General features: G+C 36.9%; 3 protein-coding genes and 1 pseudogene across 6 annotated transcripts in view; 1 reads left to right on the top strand and 3 right to left on the bottom strand.

Moving 5' to 3' along the window:
• The window catches only part of LOC103873306, a 728,778-nt gene that overhangs the window by 326,775 nt on the left and 382,633 nt on the right, over positions 1–19,370 (top strand). The gene's annotated exons all lie outside the window — the stretch shown is intronic.
• Positions 89–3,349, bottom strand: LOC103873418 (probable L-type lectin-domain containing receptor kinase I.6). 4 transcript variants are annotated; one of them, XM_018659910.2, is made up of 2 exons: positions 2,735–3,349; positions 89–2,570 (listed from the first exon to the last, which is right to left on the bottom strand). In XM_018659910.2, the coding sequence occupies exons 1-2, from the start codon at positions 2,869–2,871 to the stop codon at positions 422–424; spliced, it is 2,286 nt and encodes a 761-aa protein (XP_018515426.1). In that variant the 5' UTR covers positions 2,872–3,349; the 3' UTR covers positions 89–421. The 4 variants fall into 4 exon arrangements, with proteins under 4 accessions (XP_018515426.1, XP_033128488.1, XP_033128489.1 ...); XM_033272597.1 differs by having other exon boundaries at positions 89–2,479; XM_033272598.1 differs by having other exon boundaries at positions 89–2,356.
• LOC103873416 lies at positions 4,932–7,490 on the bottom strand. Its single transcript, XM_009151820.3, has 3 exons — positions 6,668–7,490; positions 5,408–6,180; positions 4,932–5,290 (listed from the first exon to the last, which is right to left on the bottom strand). The coding sequence occupies exons 1-3, from the start codon at positions 7,388–7,390 to the stop codon at positions 5,167–5,169; spliced, it is 1,620 nt and encodes a 539-aa protein (XP_009150068.1). The 5' UTR covers positions 7,391–7,490; the 3' UTR covers positions 4,932–5,166.
• LOC103873414 lies at positions 11,867–19,365 on the bottom strand (annotated as a pseudogene).

Below are 19,370 nucleotides of genomic sequence, written 5' to 3'. Positions count from 1 at the left end.
TCCCACTCAGCTCCACAGATGAAACTGAAATCATTTCAACTAATTACAACCAAGAATGAGATCAAACTAATATACAGAGTCGGTGAAGTGAAGAAAAACTTGCAAACATCTGTATAAACAACTTAGTTACAGGAAAATGCAGTAAAACTAATGTAGAAACAGAAATGCAGATAAGAAGATACAAAACTTCAGTTGCAAACACACATCAAAATTTACAAATCCTAAAAAAAAAGCCATTTCTACAAAAGACTCCAAGCATTACTTTTCAATGCTGGGATGTCTTTGTGTTGTATTAGAATAAGTTTCACAAGTGGAGCACAATGGTACTCCCGCCAACTAGAGTTACTTCACACAACGCTAACATGGCTTTTCTCATTCCAAATAAACTTAATACAATAGAGGAGAAAATTTCCCAAGTTTTTCACCGACCGTGGCCATAGACAATGGAGTGAGTGACAAATGTAGAGTCGTTGGCTGAGGAAGAAGAGTATAGGGATGCTGAGAGCGGGTATGATCCCATAATCAGTGGTACAAAGGACCCTATTCCAGGAGAATTTGGGGTGATATCAGGCAGCTTCAGGCTTTCATTTAAGTATTGCATCACTTCTTCCATCGAAGGTCTCAGCTCCGCCACAGCATTCATGCACATCAATCCAATTTTCAATACCATTTCCACTTCCTCAGCTGAGATTTCACCTCTCATTCTCGGATCTCTAGCTCCGAGCAAAGAAGCCATCTTCCAACATTGGCAGACCCACTTAACCAAAGACCTTCTTTCCTCTGGCAACGCAGGCTCAACGGGTCTCCTCCCACATGTTACTTCAAGTAAAAAGGCACCAAAGCCATAAACGTCGGTTGCAGTGGAAGCTCCCATGGTAACAAGCTCCGGTGCCATGTAGCCAATGGTTCCCACAGCGGCAGTTGTGGCAGGGTCTGCTCCATGATCATGAAACCTCGCCATACCAAAGTCCCCTAACCTTCCATTATATTCAGCGTCTAACATAACATTAGAAGCCTTGATATCCCGGTGGAGAACAACTTGAGGAGCTCCTGTATGCATGTAACTGAGAGCTGAAGCTATATCCTTTATGATTATAAGTCTCCGACGCCATGAAAAGGGAGGTTTATCGTCGTAGAACAAGTATTGGTCAAGACTACCATTGGGCATGTATTCAGATACCAGAAGTAACTCACCTTTTCTTCTACAGTAGCCAAGAAGTGGAACCATATTCTTGTGCTTCAGAGTACCCATGCTCACGATTTCAGCCACAAACTGCTTCATCCCTTCCTCTGCCTCGTGCGACACTCTTTTCACTGCTATTTCTCCATGGGAAGGCAGAGTTCCTTTGTACACTTCTCCAAAGCCTCCTTTCCCGAGAAGTCCCTCCTTGTGAAACCCTTTGGTCGCTTTGTACAGAGTTTTATAGGAAAGGCGGTGTGGACCATATTCTCCTTCCCATTCTTCTCTTACTTCTGCATATTTTCTTCTCCTGTAGGCGAAAGCTGCTCCAAGAACCAAAAACAATATGACTGCCAGTAATATGAGCAGAACAATAAGCAGCGTTGATGGTCTCTCGTTTTTAGCTTTATGAGGAGGGACTCGAGGAAGCTTAGTGACATCCAGGGTCTGCAGTGACTCCCTGTTTCTACTAAAGCTCCAGCCTAGTATGTATTGGTAGCTGATCAATGTCCCTGTCGCTCCAGAGAAACCAAGATATATCATTCTATCTGGGAAAGATTCTGAAAGGTTCAGGGATGTTGACAAAAGAGGCTGACTTGGCTTTTGAATTTTGTGAGGGGCCAGCGAAACATTAAGCACGTTTCCTCCGTAGTCCACCCAGACTTGAACAGGAGCTCCACTCAGAAGCGATATGCTTTCGTTCTTACCTTTTATCTCGGAAAAGTAAGAAGCAGGGGTCGATGCGATAGAGATAAGGCCGTTGACATCGATACCGACATGATTGGCATTGATGTCATCAAACTCAGCGCTGAGGGCAGTATCAAGCTCAACAGCGACTAGATGAGAAGAGGAGGATCCTTGAGTGGAGATGTTAAAAAGTCCCAAGAACTGCGTCGCATCTGCGTGTGTGAGATCCATGGAAGCAGACAGAACAAAGGCGATACCATGACCACCGATAAATCCTGGCTTAGGCACCAGAGCACACACAAAATGTGTTGAGAAAGAGAGTGATTCAGGTGAAGTGAACTCAAAAGGCTTCTTCAAGAAAGCATGTCCCATTTTCTGCCCGGATCCATCGGTCAACTGCAACTGTCCTTCCGGAAGAATCTTGGCAACGCCGTCAGTAGAAAGGTCTGCTTGGCCAAAGCCATTATAGATAAACCCTGTCTCCTCCTGCTGACTCGAGATGAAGATCAGATGAACAAAGAAGATCATCAGAATGAGATGTGATCCTGTGGCCATTTGTGACAAAGGAAAGAAAAAAAAGAGAATCAGACTATCCTGAACGAATCTTGAACTCTGCAAAAATGGTGGATGATAATTTCTCCAGCACGTTCTAAGACAGAAATTCCCATTATATTTATCGAGAAGAAAGCAAACATCTTCATGTCTGAGAGCATATTTTCAGAGTTGACTTAGAAAATGTAATGATAGATTATTAGCCAGACAACAATGACATCCAGCATTAGCATATTCAAAGCCATGACACGTAATATAATTAAAGTAAAAGGTAGCTCTAATAAATACTCTAAAATGAGACTTGTCTATGATTACCTGGTTTTAAGAATATTCTCCACTACTCTCCAATCATCAAGACGAAGCTCCACCATTGTGCAGATCTTAATAAATACTTCCCAACAGAGAAGTATCTCAAAAGTCCATGAACCAAAACTTATGTAACAATCAATCATACCAAGCTGTATCTAAAAAGGCAAGTTCTTAACATTTAACGCCAACGAACACCCTTGATTAGATGTATAGTGAAAGTTATTTAAAGAGTACAAACTATAAAGCCCTAGTGTTCATCAAAGCAAACAATTATAATAAATTAGTCATCAACTGAATGAAAATGTACACCTCTGAAGATCATGTGGTAGCAATCCGAAGCGAGCAGGATTTGACCAAAAGGACTGGTGGCTGCATTTTGGGAAAATATCAGTTATATGGAAAGCGTTTAAGATCACGGAGAAGACCTAAGTGAAAGCTTCCTTCGCCGTGTGGTAAACAATCGCATACGCCATGCGCCGTCCCTGAGAAACAACAATGCGACTTCATCTCCGCCGGGATTTGAGTGGCGATTTGTCTCTACTCTCCCAAGAATCTCGCTCTCAGGAGTAAAAGACAGCTTCATCATGTCGCTCTCGGTACTTTTAATTTCACTGATTTTAGTTTTTATGTAAATTTCAGTAATTGTTTTTTTTTTTTTGACGTCTAAAGATCATTGTATTAGGGGTCTGGATAACCAAACCAGAATATAACAACCAATAAAAATTAACTTTCTATGGAAGGATCTAGTAGTCTTAGCTAAAAAAATCTGAAATCTGATTTCGCATCCGTGGAACATGAATAATGCTGAAGTCTGGGAAGCATATTTGTAGTGTCTTTATCCTCTCCAATTCGGTCGCAAAGCTTGATCACGCCTGAGGATCCTTTATCATTGCAATCAATTCCTTACAATCCGTCTCGAAGCTCTGACATGTTGAGTGTTGAAGCATATTCTCCATCGTCCATCGCAGTGCTTCCACTTCTGAATGCAAGGCTGATTCGCATCGAGTGAAATTTCTTGTTCCCATAAGTTGAATGTTACCACCACTATCCATCCATACTCATCCACATCCACTAAATTGAGCAGAAGATGTCCACGACACTTACGAAGAAGATGACAGAGAAAAGAGAGAGAGAGAAACGAGAGAAGAGAATGCAATCTCGGGTCGGGTTTTTTAATATTCTGGGTCGGGTCTGGTTTTTTTTAATTGGGCAATCAGTGTTTTCTAAACGCGTTTTAATTTCTTCTAATTTGGATTTTGAAATTGATTAGAGAGGGGGATTTAAAAAGTTTGTGGGGAAATTTAAAGAACAAGTATATGATCAGGTGGATTTATAAAGAGGTTGATAGTCTAGGGGGATAAGTAAGGTCAGTGTGTTTTGGAGTGGGAATAGGCAGTCAACCTCATTCCTTTTCTTCTGAAGATCTAAGGGTTCATATTATAAGAGAGATGATCTGATCTAATGGTTCATATTGAGGCATCATTAAAGGCAAAATGGTAAGTTTCCTCTTCTTGGTCCATGCAGATTTTTTTTTGGATGGGTGAAACTTGTTTTTTGTCATTTGGTACATTTCAAATTTTTGTCCAGTTTTAAGGAACTGATTTCGAATGGATTGGTAGCAACGGAAACAAGCCATCAGATATGCTTTCAAAACGATCATTCCCTGCTAACGAGTTATCCTGTTATCAATTTTATGTTCCTGATGTAATAATAACTCATGATCTACCCCAAAACTATGCATCTTCAGACAACCGTTTCCAGTCTTATGTAGTTACAGGTGGTCCGTTTTGGCTCAAGGATTTACTAGCTCAGGAAGCGGCTCGACCTCCTCCATCACTTTGCTCACTTGCTGTCTCCGTCTGCTAGGAGTGTTTACTGTAATACTACCCATTGGTGGTTTTGTGCTTTTGTCTCTCTCTTTATTGTCTTCATCTTTTTGCATTTTGCGTTTGTTTCTCTTTATGGTTGATGTACGTCTGAGACGTTGTTCTCTTGGGCTTTCACCCAAACATATCAATGATAAATCCAGTGTTAAAATTTTTTTTTGAAAAAAACAATATATCTTTTAGTTAATTAAAAAAAACATGAAAAAAAATTGAATTATTGATATGATTCATGATGATGAACTTGTTTGTCAGCTGTCGTAATAAGATTTGGTTGAGTTTCAGTGAGTTTGTTGATCTGTAGGTACTGAGTTGTTAGCTTAACAGACTAAAGCTTGTTCTTCCTTCCCACGCAGTCATTTCTTTGCCCAACATTATAAACCCAAATAGAAGATCCAAAGTAGAACACCAAATTTTTAGATCAGTTTCCAAAACAACAAAAACCGAAGCCTACCGCAAAACAAAAGGCCATAACTAGTGTTTTGATTTTAGAGCTGTCACCAACTCTAACCCTAACAATCTACTTCTTAACCTTTCACGCAACACAAAGACAAATCACCTCCTACGATTCACATTTGTTTCACGGATTATGTTGCGCTCATTCCAGATCGGGCACGCACATGTCGCTTTCTTGTTCTTCCATTCAGCTCCACACGTGTAACAGAACTCATATCCACATCTGCAAGCCACACAATAAAAAACATCAGATCAGCAATAGTAAACAAATGACCAAACATGGTCTCTCCTTTCTTTATCCATGGATTTGTATTGTAGTAACCATAATAAGCAAAGGTACCTGCAGGTTATATGGTAGCACCCAAAAGCAAGCTCAACCATATTGTTACACCTTATGCATTGTCTCCACCGCTTGCTCTGCGCCAGAGACTTGAGCATTCCATCTCCAGCGTTCTGATACCTCTTTGACTTACTGAAGTCATCACAGGTGTCTTTGTAGTGCCACGGTACCTTGCACTGCATGCAGAAAAAGAGCCCACACTTCATGCATTTCCTCGCAGGAGATTGCTCAGTGCCAACGAAGAACTGTTTGGTATACTCAAAAACTTCAGCTTTGGCCATCAGTTCCGAGCACTTAGGATATGGACAGTAAACTTTATCAGAAACATTAATGGAGCCTTCTTTCTTGCGTTGGATCATAACCTCAACGAGCTTGGGATCAAGAAATTTGGCGCAGCAATCCATCTTTACTTCTGATTTGCACCCGTCGCTCGGACAAGTAGCTGTTTTCCCTCCGAGTAGCTTAATTTCAACGTGCTGCTTCATGCAGGAAAAGCAGAAACGGTGGAAACAACCATCAACGGAGAACATTTTGTCAACGGTGATGCCTTCGTAGCAGATCACACAAGTCTCCTTGAAAGTCTTGCCTTTACTAGTCTCCTCAGGCCATTTGATTTGAGACACGATCGCATCTCTTGCGAGCTTGAACACAAACTTAACATCATTTCTTGTCAAAAGAGATGGTTGGCAATAAGAGAACTTTTTCTGGAGAAGAGCCACTTTGTTTACAAGTGTTGCAACAGCGCTCTGCCTAGGTTCCACCCTCCCAGTCACCTAGATTACAGGGCAAAACATGAGCAGCCATATCAAAGATCAATAATATCAACAAAAAGGGAAAACAACCAGAACTAAACTAAACTACAACGGTAAGATAATCCAGATTCACATTAGATGATTCTCAAATGGTTAAATGCCAAATAATTAGGTAAAAGACTGCAAAGACACAGTTATTCAGATTGTAGCAACGGACATAGTAAAAGGTAACAAACAAACAAAACAAAACAAAAGGAGAACAATACCGTAAAACACGCTAATTTAGCAACTAAAAGGAGTAAACTTTTTTAAGAATGGAAGGTCACAATCATTCAGAAATTCACAATCTTTGTCAAAGAAATCTAATTTCTGAGTAAAACTTTCGAAGATATGCAAATGATTATGTAAAATAAGATCGAAGAGCCCAAAAATAAGAATCACAATCATTCAAAAAGTCGAGACCTTTTTCAAAGGAATCTTATTTTTCAGGGAGAGAGAGAGAGCTCACGTAGTTGAAGAGGTTGAAATCATCAATGAAGAAGGTGACCCTTCCCAAATCAAAGGTCAAAGCTTCATCCAAGGCACGAAGAATGGCCTCCAACTCGGCAATTTGAGGGCTCTTAGACTCGTCAGCACCGAGAACCTTGGCCACCTCCCAAATGAGATTATCCGAGGAGTCACAAAGAGCCACACCAACACCCCCAACCGTAACCCTCGTCTCACCAATCATCTCCTCACTCACCAATCCTTTGCAATACACGCGGAAACTTTCAAACCCAATCGCAGGGAAAGGAGGAGGGACCTTGACGGCCGAGGAGGAGGAAGCTTCCTCGAGCGAGTAAGGTTTGTGGAAATAGTCGCCGTCTTTGCTCCAATCAGCGTCAGGGATGTTCATAATCTCTTTAGCAAACCTCTGATCGTGGATCCGGCGGTCGAGATCGACCTTGAGTCTCTTCGTCTCCTGAGCGCCAACCTCGTGGTCTCGCCTCTCCTGATCGACTCGCGCAATGTCCTCTAGAATCAGCGACGTGTAGTCAAATCCGTCACCTTCTTCAGCGGTGAAATCGAGTGTCGGAGAGGAGGTGTGGGCTGCTCGAGAAACGGCTAGGGCTTCCTGCATTTGAAGGTTGAAAGCCAGATCGTGGTCCTGGGCTAGGGTTTTAGCGGCCATGATCTCCTCGCGCTGTTCTTCGAGGATCACCGACACATCGTCCTCTTCAATCGCCGCCATTAGGGTTTACTGTGGGAGCAGAGAGTAGAGCAAGTGCGGTTAGCGTGGTTAAGAAGGAAGTTGAAGCGTTCTCAGAAAGACTTGCCTTGACGTGACGTTTTTCGTCTTTTTATTAATTAATTTCCATTAAATAAGATAATTACAAATAAAATCGGATTTCGTAGAATTTACTTTTGACTTTTTGGCTTACGGATATAATCACGGGAATTAACCAATTACTACAACTAGGGCCGGCGTCCGCGTTGCGCGCGGATTACATGTTTAATAAAAATCAGGTGAATTAAAATTGTGTGTTTTTTGGTTTCTGAAAGGATAAGTTAAGTTTTGTTTTTTTATACAGGGGAGAAGTTCGAAACGGTGATCATTTTTTTAAAAAAAACAACTGTAAGTATGAATAATAAATAGTTTTGAGGAATTCGATATTTGAATGAGAAAATAATCTTTGTGTGTGACAATTTAATTGATGTAGGAAGTGGTAACGTAAATGTTTTAAAAGTTGACTGGTGGTGTTTGCTATGAGGCTTAAGATAGCAGTTTATTCCTCTTTTGGAAGCGTTGAATGATATCAATTTCGTTGTTAAAGTAGAAGCGCGTTCCAGGTGTTGCTGTAAGTGATAGTTTTTCTGAAAAAGGCAAATATTTGTTAGCATTTAGTTTTCTGTAAAGTTTATGTTTAGTTTATTACCTTCATGTATCCGTGGAATGATACTTGTGATGATTACGACTTGTTTTTTCCTTGTTGATATGCGATTTAACTCCCTGAAATTAGATGCATCCTTGTCCCATAAAGTTAGACGTACCAATTTCGATCTACAAATAATTATTGTATTAGATTTTGTTTAGTTGTAAACCAATTATTACTTAATAAAAAGTTTGTACCTGTCTAAACGTAATCCAATGATGATTTTTGAATCTGTGTAGTGGTTATATAAATCACTTCCTTGGATGAGGCAAATGCGGCCAACAACATCTGTAGGAATAATTTGGTTGTTTGGAAAAAAATTAGGATTTATTTTTGTGTGAGAGAGTTTTTGTTTTTTTTTTACCTGGTAGGAAGTTGGTTTCACTTGCTAAGCTGATCAACTGGGTGTAGCGTTGTGGCCGGAATATGTATGAAGGAATCGGTGCAATGTTTTCTTGAATCAGTGTAATAGTTGTTGTTTCTTTGATATTGATTATGTATGGTTGATCGGTAAGCCTGTAACGTTGGTTATTGGGGAGGAGATTAAAATATCTAATGTGATAAATTTTCCCTTCTTCGAAGCGTTGGTACATTGTGTCAGACGTAGAAATAGGTACCTTCCCTTCCATTTTTTGTTCCTGTTTAGTGGTTAGAAACAATCATTTGAAATATAGTTGGAATAATTAAAAATATGAATTTTAGACAAACCTGGATGTCAAGACATATGAAAATTGTCCATAGGAAAGCATCTTTATTTTTGTGATTTGTGATGGGCCAGACCCTAAGGATCCTAACGATTATTGGATGAGGTTCGAGGGTGTTGTCCTAATTGCTTTGATCTTGTGGTGCATGTGCTACATAGATAAGAATGAGAATTAGTATTTTTTTGGCAATTTTGTTTAAATTTTTTTTTTTGAAGTGAACATAGTTAGAGTGTGTTTTTTTTAAGTATTGTCATGGTTTTTTTTAAAGTTTAAGTAGGCCGGGCCATAATTATAGGTGGTAGTAGTAAATTTGTTGGGTGGGTTTGATAGTAGAATTTAGTTTTTTATAGAAATTTACAGGGACTGTGTGTGAAATGAGGGGGTTTTGTTATCTTGGGCGTACTATTTTAAGATCAAAGGGAACTTAGGCGGTTTGCACATTGTTATAGAAAACAGTTGAAATAAAAAAAATTGTCTGAAATAATAGAAAATGCAAAAGAAAATAGTTTGACAGTTGAAATAAGTAATGGGATGGGCTGGAAATTTTTTTAATCTGGCCCAACAGCAAAGAGACGGAGACAGCAATTTCGTGAGCGAAACCGGTTAACGGGCTGGGCTGCAATTACGATTTGTTGGTCTGGGTTACCAGTGACGTGGCAGAATGAATGGCTGAGAATATTTTGCCTATGTGGCATCCTTTATAACATCCAAAATTAGTTGCTTTTATATAGTGGGATAGGCGCAAATATACTAAAATAGCCTAAAATGTTTTTAAGCAAATTATGGAAAATGATCAAAAAAGAGGTTTCATTATTAAGGGAAATTATCAATTATACCACTTTTCTAATACTACATTTCACTTATACCATAATCACTTTTACCATTAAAATTTTAATAGTCAAAATACCGGAAAAAGTGCCGATTTTGACTTCAACAGTTTGGATCGTGCCAAATACGATCCGAACAATTGATCTGTGCCAAATACGATCTCAACTCAATTATAATTCAAGAAAACTACCCAAACTTTTAAAAACGTGCTTAAATCTACATTGACTTTAACAGAACTTAGTCAACTGTTAACAAGATAAAACGACGCCGTTTTGATATACGCGGAAAAGTGCAAATTTCAACCCCAACACTTTCAGTCGTGCCAAATAGGACCCGAACAAATGGTCAATGCCAAAACCGACCTCAACTTAATTATAAATTTTAAAAAACTACCAAAACTTCTTAAAACGTGCATAAACCTACATTGACACTGATAGAAGTTAGTCAACCACTAACAAGATAAGACGACGTCGTTTTGATATATATATATATATATCTTTTTTTTTAAAATATGTTCATTCCAGGACTCAATCCCGTGCTTGGATACCCTTTTAAAAGGCACACTAACAACTAGTTAAAAGTAAAATTTTGAAATATTATTACAAATTTGAAATTTTATAAACTACTATTCTTCTTCTTTTTATCCAATTTAAAATTTTGGTGATAATTCTTTCTGATTTATATAAATACATTAACATGTTTTTTATTTATCATATCTTTAATAAATTTATATCTTACTAAATAAAAATAATAATATATAATTATAAGATCTTAAATATTCTTAAAATTTTGAATTTATTTATAAACTTTTCTTATATAAATTCTTTTTAATTTTTAAAATTAAGTGAATTTTTTTAATTTTTCAAAGTTAATATTATATATTTTTGATATTTTGTTCAAAAATGTTAAGAGCCCTTTTACCTTTCTTTCACTAAGACATCTTATACAAAATATTAGACATATTAAAAAATAACTAAAATATACAAAAGCAATCACCAAAGTTTTAAATTGGATAAGACAAAGGAAGAAGAATAATAGTTTATATAATTTCAATTTGTAAAAATATTTCAAAAAGTTAATTTAGTCTAGTTGTTAGTGTGCCCCTTTAAAAGGGTATCCAAACACGGGTTTGAGTCATGGAATGAACATATTTATTTATATATATATATATATATATCAAAGCGATGTCGTCTTATCTCGTTAGTGGTTGACTAACTTATATTAGAATCAATGTAGATTTATGCACGTTTTAAGAAGTTTGAGTAGTTTTTTTAAATTATAGTTAAGTTGAGGTCGTTTTCGGCACTGACCGAAATGGTTAGGGTTGAAATTGACATTTATTCTCGTATATCAAAATGACGTAGTTTTTATTGTTAACGGTTGACTAATTTCTGTTAGAGTCAACGTAGATTTAGGCACGTTTGAAGAGTTCGGGTAGTTTTCTTGGATTATAGTTGAGTTGAGATCGTATTTGACACTGATTAATTGTTCGGGTTGTATTTGGCACGACCGAAATTGTTGCGGTCGAAATTGACACTTTTCCCTCAAAATACCATTGTACCCCTCATTTCATTAATTTAACATAGATCTATTTCTTCTTCAAATCTCTATCACGAGATCAAATTGAGCTCACTCTTTTTGTCTCATAAAAATAGCCTACATGTCCAATGTCAACAGACCAATGCTATTGTCTTCTTATGAGAAATACATAAATTCATTTAAAACTCACTAAAGCCCAAATACTCAGAATTGTCACTCATTTTATAGTTATTTCAACAAGTCTTCATGTATTTGTTTTAAAGGTCCGGTAAGAGCAACAAATTTAAAAATAAAATAAAAACATATAACAAACATAATAAGGATATTAAAAATTATTACTTAATACACACAACTTACACAACTAAACTGGAGAAAAAATATCCATAAACAAAATGTACTCTCAACAACTTTAATATAATTTATGTACTCTCAACAGTACAGGAAACAAGTTAAAAAGACAAACAAACAATAAATCTCAGTGACACAGCAAACAACAACATGACCGATATCAATCACATTACTAACACAATTTAGTCCTTCATAAGTGCAGAACAATGTATACACAGTTCATCATCACAACTCTAACCCAATAACAATAAAAAAACTTGAAAAACAACTTTAAACGCAAAACTAGATTTTGACCCGCGCGCCCGCGCGGGAGTATGGAACCATTAATTAATTTTTTTTGGTTTGTTGTAAAATTAATGATGATTTTATATGTTAGTAATTTTTGACATTGGTGTTTGGTGTTCATTTTGTTTTGTGTTAAATTTTAGATTATAACGTTGTCTTGTGTTTTTTTTTTGTATTTTTTTTTTTGCACTAAAATTTGGTTTTAAAAATATTATAGGGTAAAATAGTAGAGTGTTTAGTGTAGATTTTAGAAGTTTAATCAAATTATTCAAACATGGGTTGGATTACTAACTCAAGAATTTTATTTTTAACATAATTCAAGAAAATAATATTGTGAGCCAAAAATAAAATTTATTATGTAACCCAACCCACATTTTTTAGATTAGATAAGTGTAGTAATTTTAATATTTAGCCCAAAATATAGTGGACTATAAACAGTTAACAAAGCCCATTTACACTTTTTTTCCGGGAAATAAACAGAAAGACTAAACTTTCTACGTCTTTTTTTTCTTTTCGACGAAAGATCTCTTCATCCAGTCGATCTCTTTGTTGGTGCCTTCCATTAATCTCGTCGACAAATCTCTAAACTGCTGTGAATTTTTCACTCAAAGGATGAAAGAAGATAGATCTATTGATTACTTGTGGAGATCTCAAATATAGGTTCGAGTTTGTAGATTTATGTTTAACTTTCTAAATTCACGGTTAGTTGTTCTAATTTGTGTTATTTGTTATGATTTTCTACAGTTTTGTAATACGAAGACACTACAATTGGATAGATATGTACCGTCTCCTGTTTAATCACGAAGAAATGACCTCAAGTTGTTTCAGATCGGAAAAGAATCAGATGACTTATTAACACTGTTAATGGTGTTGTGATACTTCTGTTTCCTGAGCTCAAGGCTAGTGATGTGTTTATTTGCATGGCTAAAACTAAGGCGGAAAGGTACACTTAGTATGGTAATCTTGCTGCTGATTGTGGAAGACCTTTCTTGTTGTTATGTTTGATATTTTGTTAAGATTTTTTTGTTGTGATGGTTTTTTGGAATCATGATGAAAAGTCTTGTGTGGTTCATGTAGATGGATCTTACAAAGTGAAGAAGAATAAGATATTGGAGTTTCTAGGCAAGAACAAGTTTCCCTTGATTACAAAATCGAGTGAAAGCAATACTGCTTGGGTTTATTCCAGTCCTGTTAAGCTTCAGGTTTGAAGATTTTGTCACTGCAGTTTGTAAAATAATACCAGTTGCAAGTCTATCTTTGTGTGCTTAATCGTAGTTCTGTTTTTCATTTTTCTTCCTTGGTTAGGTTATAATCTTTGCCAAAATTTATGATTTTCAGAGTATGGCTCAGCTTCTTAAAGCCTGCTATGTTTTCAGAGTATGGCTCATCTTCATGATCAAAGAAGGTTTAAATCGAAGGTACTTCTGACGCTGAGTCTAAAAGGGTTAGTAGGATTTAGAACAAACATATACTCTTAAGGTATATTATTTATTTTCTTGCAGATCATGTTTATATACATTGATATAACAAATGAGAACCTTGGGAGCCATTCTTGACCTTGTTCGGAATAGAGGATGCGAACAAAACTGTTGTAAGTTTCTGATGCTTGTTCCAGTCTACGTGATTGACATTTTGTGATCTACTGATAATAAAGCTACAAGCCACTGTGGATTAATCTATTTCTTTCTTAAACAGGTAGCTGCTTTCAATAACAAACTCAACTCCAAGTATTTGGTAGAGGAAGATCCATCACAAAGCAATATAGAAGTAAAATATTTTTTTCTATATATATGTGAAGTGTTGTTCTGATATTTATCCTAGCCTAAGAAAGCTCATGTTTTTCAGGCTCTTCTTTTACCAATGCAAGGAAAATCATGTTGTAATTTTTTTGTCACAGGCTGCAATGCTAAAAGAGAAGTGTAAGATTGACCTGTGTGTTGTGAGGATCACTGCTCAAGTAACATGTTTGAGTAAGTCGTAAGTCAAAGTAAAGTTCTTTGTTGGGAAATTACTTTAATGTTTTTTTCCTTACACAAGAATCATTTCCAGGGGAATCAACTTATCAAGATGGAGTGAACTTATGAAAGAAGAGGGAGAGTCGGCTGATGCTGATATTGCAAGCTGTTACTACCACTGGTTCCTGCGAGGAATCCATGTTGTCACTACGACACAGGACAAATCAGGTAAAGTGTTAGATATTTGCTTTAATGATTTTTCAAGAGGAAGTTAAAAATTTGTTCTTGTTGAGGTCCCATGGTTTGTTGAACAGAGATTAGCCCTGATTTTAAACGTTCTAAATCTGTAGCATGATGTTGGACGTGGAAAGGTCAAAGTATCAGTTATCAAGATGAAAAAGAAGACAACAACCATTGGGGATTAACATCTTATAATACGGTTAGTTATTACTTATCTCTTCTAAGTAAGTCGTAAGGTTTCTGAAGTAGGACAGTGTAGAATAAGGTTTTAGATTAGAGAACCCTGGCTTTAGTCAATATGCTTTGTTTTGACTTGCTTGAGTGTTGCTTGGTAAGGGTATATGTTGATGATAATCTTATAAAACATGCGCTTTATTTCGATATGGTTTTAAAGACCCAAAAACTCATGCATCTATCTAAATCAAAATAATAACAAACTTATTGCATTCCAGATTCGTTGGAAAAGAAAACAAATGTTGTTTGCATAACTATTAGAGAACTTTGTGAACCAGCAAGCATGCTTCCACCATAGAACACGTGAACTTCTGAGATCTGCAAAGAACAAATAGTTTTTATTATATGTAATGGGCGAGTCCAAACACATTTCCTGGTTTTTAAAACAAAGATCACATCCAAACAAAAACTGTATATGGCATCAAAAATATGAAAAGACATAACTTATTACCTCATTTGTTAAAGGTTGTCGAAAACTTCTTTGAAAACTACATTCTTAGTTTGTTTTTGTGGTTTCCCATCTTCGTCTAAAATCAGAATTTTCAATCCCCTTTTGGAAGTCACTCTAGAAACAGCAACATATAACTGACCATGTGAAAATACAGGTCTTGGTAGATAAAGACCTACTTGAGATAGTGATTGCCCTAGACTTTTGTTGATTGTGATTGCGAAAGCCACAGCAAGAGGCAGTTGTCTTCTTCTCATTTTGAAAGGCAATCTGGTGTCAGAAGGGGTTATTAGCAATCTAGGAATATCAACTATCTCCCCAATCCTCTCTCCTGTTATAATCCTAGCTTGAACCATAAAATCCATTAGCTGAGTGATCTGCAGTCTCGTCCCATTCATTAAGCCATCAGAAGGAGCTATGTTTCTCAGAACCATAACAGGACAACCAACCTTTAGTCTAAGACTATGGTTTGGTAAACCAGGAACCTTAATTGTGTTTAGAAAATCCGCACTAAGAGCTTCATTGTTCACAGAACTTGTATCTGCAGGATCAATGCTATCAGCACTGTTATAAGTTTTTTCCTCACCTGAAATAGAAAACAACAGAATTTGGAGAATAAGACTCAAATACAAAGAAAGCAAAATCAATAGATGAAAATAGCCAAATTCACCTTCTAGCTTGTCCAACATATAATCATTAACTGTATTTACATCCTCGTTAGTTGGACAGAGGATAGCTCTCTCTTGAAAAAACTTGGCCTCTTTCTTTTCATGCAATGAAGTTGATGTGCCATAAATCTCTTCGCTGATTGCTTCTATAGGATCATTACAGTCTGTAATCAAAAATTCAGAGGGAATTTCTATCTCTGCCTCACCATCATTAGTCTCTGATAGTTTACCATCACCAACTTTTAATATCCACTCTGAAAATTCTTTAAGATCTTCTGCCTCTGCTTGTGACAATCCTGCTGATAGCAATCTCATATTCTTGGAGAGCTTAAGAACTTTGCAGTGCGTCCAAAGATAGGATGAGTTTAAGTGAGGCCATAACTATTTCAGCTCTACCAGCACCATTTATAACATGCAAAACCTGCCTAAAATCACCACCAAAAACGATAACCTTTCCACCGAATGGTTGGGTGTCGTGTTTCCGAACAATATCAGATAAACTTTTATCTAAAGCCTCAAAACAATGCTTGCTCATCATAGGGGCTTCATCCCAGATGATAAGTGATGATGCTTTCACTAAATTAGCTTGGTCACTTCCATGCTTCATTGTACATGAAGAAAACTCGTCTGGATTTAGAGGAATGCCGAATCTGGAATGTGCTGTCCGACCACCAGGCAACAACAATGATGCAATGCCGCTTGAAGCCACGTTTAGAACAATATCTCCTCTAGATCTGATAGCTGCAGAAAGCAATTTCCATAGGAAAGTTTTCCCTGTTCCACCAAAACCACTCACAAAAAACATTCCACCATCTTCTTTATTAACAGCAGAAAGAATCTCCTCATATATCTTTCTTTGCTCGCATGTCATCTTCGGAAGATCTCTTCGAAGAGTCTCTAACAAAGCAGATCGCTCATAGCTGCGTTCATCTAGCACCAAAACATTTTCATCGTGGCTACTTGTCTTTGGCGGTCTAGGCATATTATCAAATTTGGCGAGAGAAGTTCCAGACCTTTTCAATATTTTTTCAATCTCAAGTAAAGCATACTTCTTTTTGTCGTCATCACTCAACAACAGACCTACAATGAATATGCAAAAGGCAAGAAAGCAAACAAAATTATAAGTCTGGAAACTCAAAAAAAATGTATCTAAATTTAACAATCTCAGGTCATAAACTAAAAACATACCAGGTCTATTAAAATTTATTCTCCTAGAGTGCTCGATATCTTCAGACAAAAACATCCAAGTGTTTTCCCATACAGACTCTGGTTTAGACAAAGTGTTACTCATAAGCATCATAACAAACACTTTCCGCAGCTCACTTGCTGTGCTCTCAAAACTTCTTCTTACTATGTCATCAATGTACTCCTGATCATCATCTAATAACCCACGAGCATAACATGCTTCTTTGTAGCTCGGATAGAGAACATCTAGGTATGTTTTAATGTCCTCATAACTTGTGGGTCCTCTGACAACATTCAACAACTCACGCAAGTAATAAGCATCTTCTTGGCTCCTAGGAGCATAGTTAATCCTCCCCAAAGCAAATCCCCGTTTCCTTATGTTGAACTTCTTTGACCTTTTGTCGTAAGTATAGAAGCTTGGGATCTGAGCATAGGTCAATGTTCTTGCGAAGGAGTCAATCTTGTTCAACTCAAACCAAGCTAAGAACATTGTATTTTGAATGAGCTTCCGGGTGACAACTACCTTCAATTTGTCTTTTCCTTTGAATGTAATAACTTGCTTTCCGGGTAGATGGAAACTAAGCTTCTCAACAGCAGTTGATCGATAGTGAATAGGAAATTTGAATACTCTCCAAGTTCCTTCACACGTTGACACGTATCTGAAAAAAAAATATGGTTAAAAATCGCAGCTTAATTAATGAACTGGTATATTGTAAAGAAAAACAATGCTAATCTTACCTGCAATCAAAGAATTCCTTGAGTTCATTCCTTTTCTTATCAAGATTCTCTTTATTAAGCTCAACATCTCCTAACTCACTTGCAACAATGTTGTCTGGTGGTTCAACAGCAACTGTGACACGATCCTGTCCTTTATTAATGTATTTGAATAAATACTTTATAGACCCAACTTGGTTGCACCACTCGACGTTGATATGAGCTCTGTAAAGAAGAGATAACTTCCGGTTGTAAGGAATGACACTCCGATTGTCACATCTCACTCCATTCTTCATAACAAAGTTCTCTGACTGCTCACGCCTCTTGTAAACCGGAAATCCTTCCTTATTAATAGTAGTCTTCTCAGAAAATGATTTAGGAAATGACTTAGAGCAACGGCCATTCTCCATACATGGAGAATTAGTATTAGCTCGTCCACATGGACCATGAATCATCATATCTTTAATGACCTCATACAGTTCTGGTTCATCCTTCTTGTTAGGAATCTCAGCGGAAATGAAGTTGTCAATATCGTCTGTTGTAGGCTTCTTTAACTTCTTCATGAATAAGAGAATGTGAGCATGTGGTAAACCCCGTTTCTGGAACTCAATTGTGTACATAGCTGTTTAAAAAAAAACATTTCAGTCAAAATATAAATAAACATAAACGTAAGGAATACAATTTTAATATACAGATCAGACAGGTTTAACTTACATGACTGTGTCTCTCCCAAAATATTTTTTTTGGTTAGAGTATCCATCAATGAATCAAGTTTGATCTTGAAAATCCTACAGATAATGTTTGATCTATCTTCAGCCTTTAGCTTCCTTGCCTTAACATATCTTGTGATCTCTGGCCATTTGGGATTACATGTGAAAGTGATGAAAAAATTAGGGAATCCAAAATGCTTACATATTGCCATAGCATCCAAGTAGCAATTCTTCATATATCTAGGACTCCCTACGAATGAAGCTGGTAATGTAAACTCAGTTCCTTGCTCATTCATATCCACTTTTCCTGCGTTCTCAGATTCTTTAATAGAGTCATAGCTATCTGATCGCAAAGAAGGCTGGTTTAACTTCAGATATCGCAACCGATTAGACTCAATTGTTGTGAAGGCATCCACCACAAACTGCTGAAATAGTCTTCTAGAATGTAGGAGAGAATGCGATTCGTTCTTACGCTCATGCAGGCGAAAAGCAAACCATTGCCTCATACTGATATTAGGCTTCTTCTGTTTTTTTGTCTTCTCTGTTGCTCCTTTCTTAATACCAAGTCTGAATTCATCTTCACCATATGTAAACAAAAGAGGATACTGAAGTGCAAGATATGAAGCATGAATCTCGTTTATCCTCAGTAGTTTTCCTGAATTTTTTTGAAGAACAATATCCCTTCTGTCCATATCAAGACTAAAATCTCCAGGAATCAGCGCAACAACCTCAGAGGCTGTGGGTGTGTTATACGTCCTTCCATCCTTTAACCTCTCACTAACAATCCTCATATGAAAAGAATTTTCAGGATCTGTATTGAAGCGGTCTCTGGCTGATCTAAACTTTTTAACATATGGGTTGACTTCATTCAACATCTTCATCAAAGTCTCTATAATATCTTTTCTGAGATGATCCTTTTTCTTGACCTGGAATGGCCGTTTACCCAAGCTATAAAAAAAAATTAAAAGAACAATGTTAGTAATCTAAACTATTAAAAGCACAAGTTTCATAAAAAAAAAAAAAACTTATACCTTAAACATTTTGTTCTGTTCTCAACTTCATTCTCCGTATCAACTATATATAGCTGTCCAAACTTTGGTTCACTCCCCTCAGGTGGTGTGATACCCGCACCCAATAAATGATAATTTTCTCCTTGAAGCTGAAACATATCAGGGCCTCTACCTTTTTTCAGAGACCTCTCTACTCTTCCACCAAGAGAAGTGAAGGAAAAAACCATATTGTACGGCCTTATATGTCGTTGAAAATGTCTGCTTCTTGGATCATCTCCTTGCAAGAGATTTTTTAAAACTGGTGGTGGTTCCTTCAACAACGGCAATTTCACTTGTCCTTGCATACAACATAATGAAAATGTAGGATTCTTTGCGTTTCTCCGCTTGTTTAGCCGTTCTCCTTACCACATGATAGCACCACAATGAGAAC

The sequence above is a fragment of the Brassica rapa genome, chromosome A06, assembly GCF_000309985.2.
Source record: "Brassica rapa cultivar Chiifu-401-42 chromosome A06, CAAS_Brap_v3.01, whole genome shotgun sequence".
In the NCBI taxonomy this organism is placed as follows: domain Eukaryota; kingdom Viridiplantae; phylum Streptophyta; class Magnoliopsida; order Brassicales; family Brassicaceae; genus Brassica; species Brassica rapa.
The sequence above is the reverse complement of the archived record's forward strand: the minus strand, read 5'-3'. Positions and strand labels throughout refer to the sequence as shown.